This window comes from Muntiacus reevesi, chromosome 1 (assembly GCF_963930625.1).
Source record: "Muntiacus reevesi chromosome 1, mMunRee1.1, whole genome shotgun sequence".
Classification (NCBI taxonomy): domain Eukaryota; kingdom Metazoa; phylum Chordata; class Mammalia; order Artiodactyla; family Cervidae; genus Muntiacus; species Muntiacus reevesi.
The window spans coordinates 183,115,779-183,127,776 of record NC_089249.1 but is presented as its reverse complement, the minus strand read 5'-3'; the positions used below and the strand labels follow the sequence as shown (position 1 = coordinate 183,127,776).

The 11,998-nt window shown below is 52.5% G+C and overlaps 1 protein-coding gene across 12 annotated transcripts in view; it reads right to left on the bottom strand.

Annotated features, from left to right (window-relative positions):
* Positions 1-2,413: 2,413 nt before the first annotated feature.
* SUGP2 (SURP and G-patch domain containing 2) overlaps positions 2,414-11,998 on the bottom strand; it is a 28,838-nt gene continuing 19,253 nt past the window's right edge. For 5 of the 12 annotated variants that reach the window (XM_065917372.1, XM_065917369.1, XM_065917371.1 and 2 more), the window contains exons 7-10: positions 10,674-11,188; positions 8,793-8,854; positions 5,870-6,006; positions 2,414-5,264 (exon numbers count right to left, since the gene is read on the bottom strand). In XM_065917372.1, coding sequence (XP_065773444.1) covers positions 5,144-5,264; positions 5,870-6,006; positions 8,793-8,854; positions 10,674-11,188 — 835 coding nt within the window. In that variant the 3' untranslated portion in view covers positions 2,414-5,143. Of the gene's footprint in view, positions 5,721-5,869; positions 6,007-8,792; positions 8,855-10,673; positions 11,189-11,998 lie in introns of all 12 variants that reach the window. The other 7 variants (XR_010660842.1, XR_010660843.1, XR_010660841.1 and 4 more) reach the window with 7 other exon arrangements.

The following is an 11,998-nucleotide window of genomic DNA, read 5'->3' as shown; positions in this document are numbered from 1 at the left end:
ACTAGAGTGGGTTGCCATGCCCTCCTTCAGGGCATCTACCTGACCCAGGGATAGAACCCGCGTCTCTTATGTCTCCTGCATTGGCAGGTGGTTCTTAACTACTAGCGCCCACCTGAGACCAGTCCAAGACATATATATATGTAAATGTATTTTTGAAAGTTAAGTGAAAAAATGCAGAAGGCAGAATAGAATGTGAAGTATAATTTGCATTTTTAAGAAGGCTTCTGTCTAAAACATGCCCATATCTAAAATCATCTACACAAAGGGATCTGAGGCCTGGGGTGCCTTGGGTTGTGGAAAATTATTTTCCCATTGAACACAATTCTGTACATTTTGACTTTAGCTAGGTATTACGTATTCACAAACAGTACTTGAAAATTATACTCATGTGGAAAGACTGTTTAGACCATGAGGAAGCAAGTCTCTAGGTATCAGGCAGTTCAGTTCAGTTCAGTCACTCAGTCGTGTCTGACTCTTTGCAACCCCATGGACTGCAGCACGCCAAGCCTCCCTGTCCATCACCAACTCCTGGAGTCCACCCAAACCCATGTCCATTGAGTCAGTGATGCCATCCAACCATCTCATCCTCTGTCATCCCCTTCTCCTCCTGCCTTTAATCTTTTCCACATCAAGGTCTTGTCAAATGAGTCAGTTCTTCCCATCAGGTGGCCACAGTATTGGAGTTTCAGCTACAGTATCAGTCCTTCCAATGAATATTCAGGACTGATTTCCTTTAGGATGGACTGGTTGGATCTCCTGTCCAAGGGATTCTCAAGAGTCTTCTCCAACACCACAGTTCAAAAGGATCAATTCTTCAGTGCTCAGCTTTCTTTATAGTCCAATTCTCACATCCATACATGACTACTGAAAAAACCATAGCTTTGACTAGACGGACCTTTGTTGGCAAAGTTATTTAATAAGCTGTCTAGGTTGGTCATTGCTTTGCTTCCAAGGAGCAAGGTAGCATGCATGGTGAGTCTTAAATGTTAATTTTTTTTACTTTTACATGGGAGTGGGAAAGAGGGGAAACCTCTGTGCTTTGTTCTGCATCTATCTGGGTTTTGCACTTTTAAAATCTTTTACAAAGAAAACATACTCATGTTGCCTGGATGTGTATGCTTGCATGTATTACATGTGCATGTTACATAGGTCCATAGGTCCACAGACTAGAGGTTCTCCAGCAGCACCGTCTGCCTTTCTCAAGGTCCTGGTCCGAAGGCTTCCCAGGAGAGGGGAGGATGAGGGGGGAGGAAGGGGTGGGGAGAGGCCATTCACGCTGGTAATGGTATGTTCAGGTTCCAATCAGCCCTAAATGACAAGGTAGCAGAGGAAATTTTACCTTCCAAACTGAAAGAAATCCTTCCCAAATCACAGAGGGAAATAGGCCTGAAGTAAAGACCGTCCTGAGTTCTCCTGGGTGGAGAACCTTGTTCTGTGTGTCTTCCCCAGCCCTGAGCAGTGATAGAGCTGGGAAGGGGGTCTGCCAAGAGGGAGGAGGAGAGTGGGGGGGGTGGGTGGGGGTGGTGTCCTTACAGGTCCTCAGCAGTTTTCTCAGGCAGCAGCATGAGTCGTGGTCAGACTCCACCTCCAGGGCTCTGGGGAAGACGGCAGCAAACGTATGGCTTCTTGGCTGACAAGACCTCCTATCACGGTTATGTGGGTCTGTCAGTCCTGAGTCCCTCTGGGACAGCGAGAGGAGCGGTTCAGGGGACCCACAGCACTTCCTAAGGGGTCTCGTCTCCTCTACCCCTAACTTGCTAACAAAGCCCCCCAAACCTTCCTGGGCTGTCCGCTACCCTGGGCACAAGCAGGCTGTGCTCGGGTGGAGGTCCCCACCGGCCCTGCTGACGCCAGGCTTGCCTGCCTGAGTGCTCTGGACCCTCCCTCCTCACCGGAAGGGCCAAGGGGCTGCTGACGGAGCAAGCAGACAGACAGGGCCGAACACGGGAACAGCAACGAGTGCTCAAGATAGTCCACAGGCTGGCTCCTAGGTCAGGGCGAAGCCCGAGTGGGCCTTGCTCTAACTCTGGCAGCTGGAATCCCAACCCTGGGAAGGCTGTGAGGTGGGCAGGTGAACTGTGGGTGGCTCAGGTAAAGCTCCCATATCCTGATACACTCTCAAAGGCAGATTTCTGTACCCAGTAACTCACCCCTCGTTCTCCACAAAAGATATGGTGGACCCAGCCTCTGTGCTTGGCCCTGATCACTACCTGCTCTCTGGTACCCTTCAAGCTTTCCTCGTGACTCACCAGGCCCCCAACTGCAGCAGGGCAGTCAGAGAGGCCCCGGCTGGCAAAGCACACGCCTGAGAGGCGGCAATTTTACAATATGTCTCCATGTAGGCTCCACCACATCCACCACATGTTCCCCAGCCAGTATGATTGAAAAACGCATCAATGGAGACCATGGAAAATTGGGTTTTCTCTACATTTATTTCAACTGCTAAATGATTAACAACATCCACAACTTCTTAGTTTAAAAAAAAAGAAGAAAAGAAAAAACAACCCCAAACCCCCAAAACTTCCATTTTGTAACATCACAAATGTCTTCTAGGTTTTACCAAGGACCAAAAAGCTAAAATTCTCTATGATTTCCAGTGACGGAAACAAGGCAGAGACAGTAAGCACCCAAAGTGGCGAGCTAGCACTTTCCGGATGCCTGTCGTCCTCACGGAAGAGCCCCTGGAACTAGAATGACAGAAAAGACACTGTGACTTTGACGAGGCCACGCAGCTGCACGTCACGCTTGCTGGCACGCATGCCCCCTGCAGAGTGGCCTCTGCCGGAGAGAGCAAGGGCAGGCATGGAGGGCCAGCGTGCTGGTCCCCGGAGGCGGGCAGGACGCACCGCCACGCTCCTCCCTGGCCCCCACAACGCCTTGACTGCCTCAATGCCATCACCACAGAAATGTCACCTGAGTGTTTATGGGACTTTCCAGGCTCAAGAAGTAGGTGTTCCCTTTGACGTTTGCCAAAGGCTCAGTGTCAGCCAAAGCAGGACACCCCCAGGAGGAGTGGCAGGAGGCTGTGGATTGAATAGGGCTCGAATCCTGGGAATTCCTAAAGTATTTTATTTACAAATAAAAGCAGAAAGCTAAGAATGACATTCTAGGACAAAGTGAATGTGATGGTCAAAGCTATGCTTGAAGAGCGAGAACCCATGCTGGGGGTGCACACCTCACCCTGGGCGTGCGCTGAGCGTGCGTGCTCCGTGACAGGCCATGGGGAACCAAGGCCCAGGTCTCAGAGTTCAATCACTCTGCCTGACTCACAGCCAACATGGAAGGCTGTTGGAAGGATTAAAAAAGGAGGTGATTCCCCCAAGTTGTGGTTCCCCCAAACCACACCACTCCTGCAGGCTATTTCAACTCTGCTGAAGAACCTCCAACACGTCCACCCATAAAGATCTGCCAAAACAACAGAAGTGACCAGAAGCAAGCAGAGCTCTGGGGACTACCCGTGACATGAAGACAGGCAGCATCAGGTGGGAATGCGATGCTGTGCCAATGAGTGCGGGCCAGACAGAGAGAGATCCAGAGGCGGCTGGGACTACAGCCCAGGAGAGTTGAGGATCTGAGAAAATGAAGATTTCATAACTGTCAATAAAAGTGGCTGATGGGATCATTCACTGCTGTGTCCCCCAAGCTCACAGTATCAGCAGGATCTCTTTTTTTCAGGTTTTAACACATATTTAAAACTTCAACACTGCTGCTTTCTGATGAAGGGTTGAGAGATCCCCACAGCCTGAGAATTCCACATGTAGCGGCAAGAGGCGGAGTGTGAGAAGCGGGAAGGGGCGGCCATCACACATCTTGAAATAGCAAACAGCTGCAGAGCCCACCCCAAGAGGACCCTTTCAGTCCTGCACACAGGCCCTAATGAAACAATTCCTCACGCTGCCACGCAGGCAGAAAACGGGACTCTGAAGAGCTCACACCTCCTACCCCCTTGCAGGAAACACTCCATATGTGGTTTAAAAAAAAAACAGAATGAGTTTGCTTTGTGGATTTTAAAGAGAATGTAAATTTGGGGAAAGTTTCATTAGTGTAATGATTACTCCCCAATGAATTAAGTTGCTGAATACATCGGTGAACTTTCATTAAGTCTCTAGGGATGCATTTAAGAGTCGAGACTCCATAAATAACATGTTCATCGAATCCACTAGTGTAAAGAGCTTCAGCACTCAGACCGACAGGCGTGGTACTAGAGCGCAGGCTTCATTATTCCTGATTCATATTCCCTATTTGAATTTGAGAAGACACAATCCATGACTATTTCAGGATCAAGTCTGCCAACAGATCGCTTTCAGAGAGCAGTGTGTCCTGGCAGGAAACCCGACGGTAGCCGGTTCCGGGCACTTACAGGGCGCTGGTGCTTTCAAGGGTAACCCCACCTTCTGAGTGGAACCAGCAGAGACCTGCAGAAGACCTGCTGCCAAAAGCATTGGGAAGAAGGGGGAAAGGCAAAAGCAGACTGGAAACGGGGCATTTTGTTTGTTTTTTAAGAAAAAGAAAAGCCAGCGGGTGGAACCTCCACACCAGAAACTGCAGAGATGTTTGTTTTCTGTGTACACACCAAACCTACTTGGGCACTGGCTCCAGGGCTGATCCGGGACAGAGGTGGCGTTTTAAGAGTAATTGCTGCTTCAAGCCTTATCTTTCTCACCAATGGTTTTCATCTATTCAGGGAGAGAACGATTTTGTTCAAAACTGAGTTGGAAATTATGGGTGGGGAAGACAACTAAGAGGAGGGGAGAAAGATAAGGATATTTATAGGCCAAAGGCCCAAAGGAAGGAAAAGGACTGGAAGACCCTCAAATCGAGACGAGGTACGAGTGGCGTCCTCTGCGGTGCCAGCTTCGAGGTCACCCTTACATGTGCAGGACACAAGGCCACTCCCGAGGCAGCTTGTTTCCACAGGACGGCCCAGGGCTCAGGCCCCACCACAGGCTGCAGGCAGCGGTGCAGGGTGAGCGGGGGCTCGCTCCTTCAGCCAAACCTGGAAGGTGAGAGGCGGGACGCACCCACAGCCAAACACCCCTAGTGTTTCCCCCAGTTTTATGATTTTGGGGGGAGTGATACTTTGTGTTCTACGCCCTGGCATGTCAGCTCAGGCAGAGTGCCCCCCACCGGCTCACACACATACCTATTTGCTGGCCCGTCTGTGTCTGTACATCTGCATCATCCTCTGACGGAAGACGTCAAACGTGTCTTCTTTGTGCTCCTGCCCGTCGGCACCCAGCCCCTCCCCTTCTGACGCGCTTCCCCTGAGGAGCAAAACGGACAGTTAGCCACGCCTGAGCCCGTGGCCTGGCCACCAGGGGACGGACACAGCCTGAGCTGCCAGAGGGGCACACGCCAGTGACAGCAAGGGAAAGAGGAAATGAGGACACAGCTCACGGTGGGGACAAGGGATACTCACCTGTGCAGGCCTGTGGGCCTTCTGAGAAGCGTGCTCAGAAGCCAGTCCCTTATTATAGCAGAAAGCGTCCCCAGCAGGTGCTAAGCTCACTTTTAACAGAAATGCTTGCTGCATGTTAGTGGGGCTTCTTAAACTGTGGGCCATGCTCTCTCCTGGTTAGTTTGAGTGTGGGTTCGCAGAAAACGGAAGTGGCTGTTAGTGTAACTACCTAGAATTACCACTCGGCTTTTCTGATAATATGAACGTGGCCAAATGCCAGGGACCAAGTCTATGCAAATGCAGCCAGAATCTGTGTGAACACCTGCACAGGGAAACGACCTGCTAGAAGCCACGTTCAACATCAGGGAAACCAAGGGGTGCTGGTCACAGGATTCAGGGCCAGAATCCCCCAGAGAGCCTGCCTCCCTGGGCACAGCTGCCCGCCCCCGGCCCCCGACGCCTGCCGCGTACACGCTGACGGGCTCCCTGATGCCCTTCCCACAGGAGCCCAGGCCATGGCCCTCCTTCCAGCCCATCTTCTGTAGCATCTGGAACCCCAGGTTCTTGTCCGTCAGCTTCTGCTGGGCAAAGTCAAAGTCCTTGGGTTTCTGAGGAGAGAGAAGAGTGTGGCACATGAGGGGTAGCAAAGTGCCTGGATCAAGAGTCTCCCCTGGGCTGCACCTGGACATGGTCCAGTACTAAACACCCCGAACGCCCCTTTGATGCCCCTAGATGCTCAAGATCAAGTCACAGTCCTGGCAACATTCCCTGGGTGGGCTGATATTTGTAAAGGTTGGCGGTCACAGCTTGAAGTGTCCCCAGAGAACTGAACCAGACCTGTCTCTCAGGCTTCGCTGCGACCACTCTTGTTGCAGTGTTGAGACTGTGAACTAAACTTTGTGAGGGGATGGTAGGGACTGGGCCCAGAAGTTCTGACTAGGAAGATCCAGAGTGGAGACCTGAATGAAGAAAGTGGCCATGTGGTCATCAGGGGGCATATCCCAGGCTGGGGGGAACAGGCCTTGAGACAGGAAGGCCCCTGGAGTGCCAGAGTCAGAGAGGAAGCAGGGCTAAGGCAGAAGGGGGCCAGACAGGCACGGAGAGAGGTTGCACAGGAAAACCGTCCCAAAGGGGCCTCTCTACTCGACGTCCACTCTTCCCTCGTCGTTTCACTCCTGAGAGCGTTCACAACGCTGGACAGTGACTCCACCCTGGAAGCTTCCCGGGCAGCCCTCAGGCATTACTACCAACCCTGACTGACCTATGTGTGTCTGAGCTCTGAATGCTCCCCAAGGGCAGGGATGAGGTTCTGCCTGGACTCTGGGGTCCGTGTCTAGCAGAGCAGATTTTGCTGAGGGTGGGTACCGCTGGGAAGGATGGGGCCTGCGAATGACCTTGTGGGTGGAGAAGTGAGAAGCCCTGGCAGAGATCTGAGCTCCAGAGCAGGCTGTGGAAAGACAAATGAAAAGGCCCAGAGGCCTCTGGAGGAGACAGCTGCCCTGGGTGAGCTGTGGGGATTTCCATTCACTCATGAATATTCATGAGCACCTACTGTGTGCTGCAAAGTGTGGGCAGCTAAGGCCTCACAGTTCCTGCGGTCTGAGCTTGTTTCTTTAATCCACCTCGGCCTAGGGAGACCGAGAGCGGCCCATCCGCTCCCAGGGAGAAGGTTCCTGTGTCCTGATCAAGGCAGCTAGGAGCAGCAGGGACGGTACAAGTGTGGGTGGAAAGAGGATGGAGAAGGGACAGGAAAGGCTGGCCACGGGTCCCCCAAAGGCAGGCTTGCACCCCACTTCAGGGAGGCTGAGCAAGTGGAAGCAACAAGAGGAACAGGGGTCCACTCAGCCGGACATATCTTGGTGAGTTTTCAACTATGTCTAACAATCAGCCTGCCCGGTCTCCTGGGGCTAGAGCAAAGCCATGCACCTGAGGCCAGGCTGCGGAGTGCACAGAGGAGACCTCCACCCTGTCAGCAGTCACCCCAGAGACCCACTGTGGCAGGATACCGGCTGGCCGCATGTTGGGTTAACACCATTTCATTTAATCCTTGCGGGATCTCCGACCTGCAAGGTAGGTGCGACTGTCCCACTTTACAGTTGCACAAACAGGACCTCATGCCAAGACTGGATGGCCAGGCTGAGCCTGAAACGGCTGCCTTTTCAGCAGGCTGTGCTTCACCAGACGGTACCTGGGAGCTGGCTCAGCTTAAAACTCAACACACCTGTTAAAAACACACGCTTCAGGCACAGGGAGGGTCCTGCTCCCAGCTGTAACTGAGGTCACACTGACGCTTCATCTGTCTGCTGAGATTGGCGTGATGCACTCAGAACAGTCTGAGCCACCACACAGGCTTTCCTCACCCCAGACGCCCGCAGAGACACCTGGTTCCCCACTCACCTCCTGGACTGCTAGGGCCCTGTGATGTCCCCACGTGTGTCCCAGGTGAGCTGGGCCAGCCTCACTTGACTGAAGTTTGCTCTCGTCTCCTGCCAATGACCCACCCGCCACAGGGGTGCCCCATTTCAGTCAACAGCAGCCCTGTTCCCTTAACTGTCCAGGCCGACAACCCCAGAGTCACCCCGGACTCTTCTTGGCTTTCTGGTCCACGTTCAGTCCATCCGTAAGTCCCACCAACTCCACTTCACCCCGCCTGGGCCTCAGCTCTGCCTGGCCCGCTAGTCCACAGGCTGCTTTCCGCACAGTAGTCCTAATGACCATGTCTTCTACCCAAATCCCCACCAGGCTTGGCTCCCTGACACCTCCCCAAAGAAGGGGCACAGTGCTGACACCCACCTACAGACCCCACGTGACCTGGCTGCTGCCATCTCCACGTCCCCAGTGCCCCACCCCCGCCGCTCTGCTCCAGGCCAAAGGGCTCGAAGCCGACCTGTGTCTGCCCCGGGGCTTCTCTCAGGCCTCCCACCGTGCTCCTCCTCACCCACCATTCAGGGTTCTGCACGTCTCCGTTGCTGATAGCCCTGCTCACTGCTGCCTCTGGGTGGGCAGATGGAAAACAGCACGGGAGGAAGGTGCTGGCTAGTTAATGAACACTTGCGCACGCATGCGTGCACACACACGCTCAGCTTACTAGCAAAGCCACGCACTCTTTTAACCACAATTATAGTCTACTAAATCTTAACCTCTCAATGGCTGAAACATTATCTTGTTCATCTCTCTGATCCACTGCACACATCAGGCCTTACCCATCCATTAAATAGACTAAATACTCCATCCTGTGCTCTGGGCAATGCAAAACAGTTTAAGAGAGATAAGGCTGTGTGATGTTCTTTGCATGCTGACACCTGGCCTGCAGAGTGAGTACAGCCTGCAGTCAGTACCCTTGAGAACTTGGGCAAGCTCTATGTCACATGTGAGGACACTCAGCCATGCTCACCTTCTTCTTGGACACGGGGCGACCCCGAGGCCTGTCATAGGCAATTCGAACTGGTTCGTGAACTGGAAGACAAAAGAAATGTATATATACAAATACACATGTCCTTTCCCCAAATTACTGACACTTGGAAGACAAGCATGCTGCAGCTCTGGCTAACGGCCTTTCTGCCGACAGAGGCAGCTAGGAGCTGTACTGCGGGGCCAGTCGCTTGGCCCGCAGAGCACAGAAACGAACACAGAGGCTCAGCTGAGCGCTGCCTTGCTGTGGGAGAATCTCCTTAAGTGTGACTGCCACGTTTACGATGATGGACCCAACACATGCACTGCTTTCCGTGACTGGAGGAATGCATTTTGCTTCAACAAATGACCAATTTGTGACACTGCCCTCTTCCATGTCTCTGCAAGTATTCCGTAGATAAAGAACTAAAGTCCACACAGAACCTTCCAGTAAAAACAATCACACTTCTCATACAGAGCACTAGATCATATCATCATTATTATATTTGACAAAGGAAGAGACTAGCAGGTCTGGTACTATCTCATCAACCACCCTATCAAATAACTGAGAGCTTCTAAAACTGAAAGAATCCCACTTTTCCCCCATGAAAGCCATCATAACAAGTATTCTGATGTGCTACTGCCCTCTGGTAAGTTCTGAAGGACAGAAGAGTTTAACAGAGAGTTAGCAATCGATTGCAACACCGTTTCTAAACAGAAACCATGAGAGCTGTTAGCAGCAGAAACTAGACTGATACTGCTGGGTGTGAATATGATGTTCTCAATGACTTAAGAGCACATAGATTCTACACACACTGCAGCACTGTTCACCAAAACCACCTCCTCTCACACAAGCATCGAAGGATCAGCCCCACAGGAGAAACACGGCCCAGGCCTGGCTGTGTGGAGACCTGGGTGGGCAGCAGGGAGCCCACCCAAAGTGGCACATGATGTGATTTACCTACTGACAGTCCAAAAAAGGCAAAACCACAAGGCCAGAAAATGGTCAGTGGTTGCTGCGGCCAGGTAGGAGAGGATACTGTGGAGGGACAGAGAGACACTTCTGGAAGAAGTTCCAGCTCAGCAGTGCCAGGTGGCCCATGCCTCTACATCTTTGCCAAAACTCCATGAACTAGCCACTTGAAAAGAGTGCGCTTTTATTGCTGGTAAATTGTACCTCAAGAACTTTGACCCTCCCTATAGGTGAGCAGGAGATGACCTTCCATGGTCAAGGCTGGCAGAGTGTGGGCTCCACAGGTCCCACTAACTGCTGCCCCAGACAGATCCACGGCCCCTGCCTCAACATCATCAAGCAGGTATCACTACCCTGGGGCCTTGCAGGAGGAGGGGTGGGGGCAGTGCTCAGAAAGCTGGGCACCCCTCTAGATCATAGGCAGTAAACAGCCAAGATGACCCAGGCCTGTTCCTTCCACAGCCAGGACTCCCCTGTTGGAAGCCGAGCAATAACAGAAAATAACAAGCAACATGTGGGGTGCTAAAAGCCAAAGGCAGCATCTCCTTAGAGTGCCAACTCTGGACCAACTGGAAACGTCAGTTTCTCATGAACATTTTGGACTGTGTGCAAGACCAATAGGACTATTTTAGGTTAAATAAAATACAAGACCAAGGAGCCCCAGGTTGTGCTGGCCCTGGGGGGGATTCTGAAAGGTAGTGCCCAGGTTAGCTGGAGTAATCAGAGGCAGAAGGGATGACAGGGGCCAGCCGGTCATCTTGCAACTAAACTTGGGCTGGGGGGGGTCAGGTAAATTCCTCAAAACAGGCCATGTCTCCATGATTTTCCATGGCCCCCAGCTGAGCACCATCCCTCCTCAGGTATTAAAAAGAAGAAGTGTTGTGGCCACTGGACCAACACCCACGCACTCACCCTTGGGCTCCTGGATGAGACACAGCCTCTTGGGAGCCGGGATCATGCCAACCTTCAGTGACTTGCTGCTGATCCTCTTCCGGGGGAAGCAGGCCCCTGAGGAGGCCTGGGACAGGGCAGGCCCCCCCGCCGGGCTGTCCTCAGCCACCTCGCTCAGGAGGCCGTCGGCTGGGGGGCTGCCCTCCGAGCCCTCAGGCTTGGCCCCTTCTGCCGGCCTGGAGGCAGCTCCAGGAGGGGAGGCCTCCTCGGCCCCTTCCTCGTCCTCCTCCTCGTCGTCGTCCTCCTCCTCCTCCTCAGGCATCGCCTCTGGGCTCTCCAGCTCAGCCTCGTGCTGAGAGGGCTCGTCCTCAAACTCCCCTTCTCCTTCCGGGGGCCCCAGGGGGCTCTCCTGAGAATCGGCGCGCTCACTGGCATGGAGCGTCAGTGGAGATGACGTAAAGCGAATCGACGGGCACAGTTCAAATACCTTCTTTCGATAGAATTTGAAAGCCGAACTGTTTTGGTCATGTAGAAACCTAGGATAAGGATGAAATACACGGGTTAACCAGAGGGTTCTCTAACATTCCTGTTTTCTGAAACTGTCCAAATGGACCTGAGAGAATGGGGGGTGGCACAAAGAAGCAGACACACGGCCTCTTTCTACCGGCTGTGGTAGAAAGGCAGCCTTTCTTTCTTGATGGTCAGCCTTACAATGAGATAGAAAGTTTGAGGAGTATTACTAATTTAACAAAGGAGCCAGAAACATAAGAGGCCTAACTGCTTTCTTGGGGAGGGAGTTGGAGGAACAAGGTATGCAGGGACATTCAGGGAACACGCTGGAACGAGCTCCAACACCACACCCAGGAGATCCGGCCTGGGCCTTACCTCATCTCTAATTACGTCACCGGCCACTCTAGGCCTGCGTGTGCTGTGACTCTCTGTTCCTCCCGCCCTCCAGCCATGAGATGGAGAAAGGTGTGTCAACCACAGCACCTCCTGCCTCACGTCCTGCGACAAAGCTGCATGAATACGGGGGCAACAAGGCCTCTCTGCACCTCAGAGTTCAATGGCCTTAGTCATAGCTTGGAGGTGTGGCTGGTGCTGAGAAACCAAACACACACAAAATATACTTGGGCCAAAGGAAAGACAGCCCTTGTTCTTGGAAAGGACAACTCAGCCTCATAAGAGTCAATTCTTCCCTAACTAAATATTACTGTATAAAAGTAAAAGCATCATTTTTTTTTTCTGGATCTGAACGTGATTCTTAAGTTCATGAAGAGGAGGGTTAATCTCTCAGTAGTGTCCAGCTCTTTGTGACTCCATAGACTATAGCTTGCCAGGCTCCC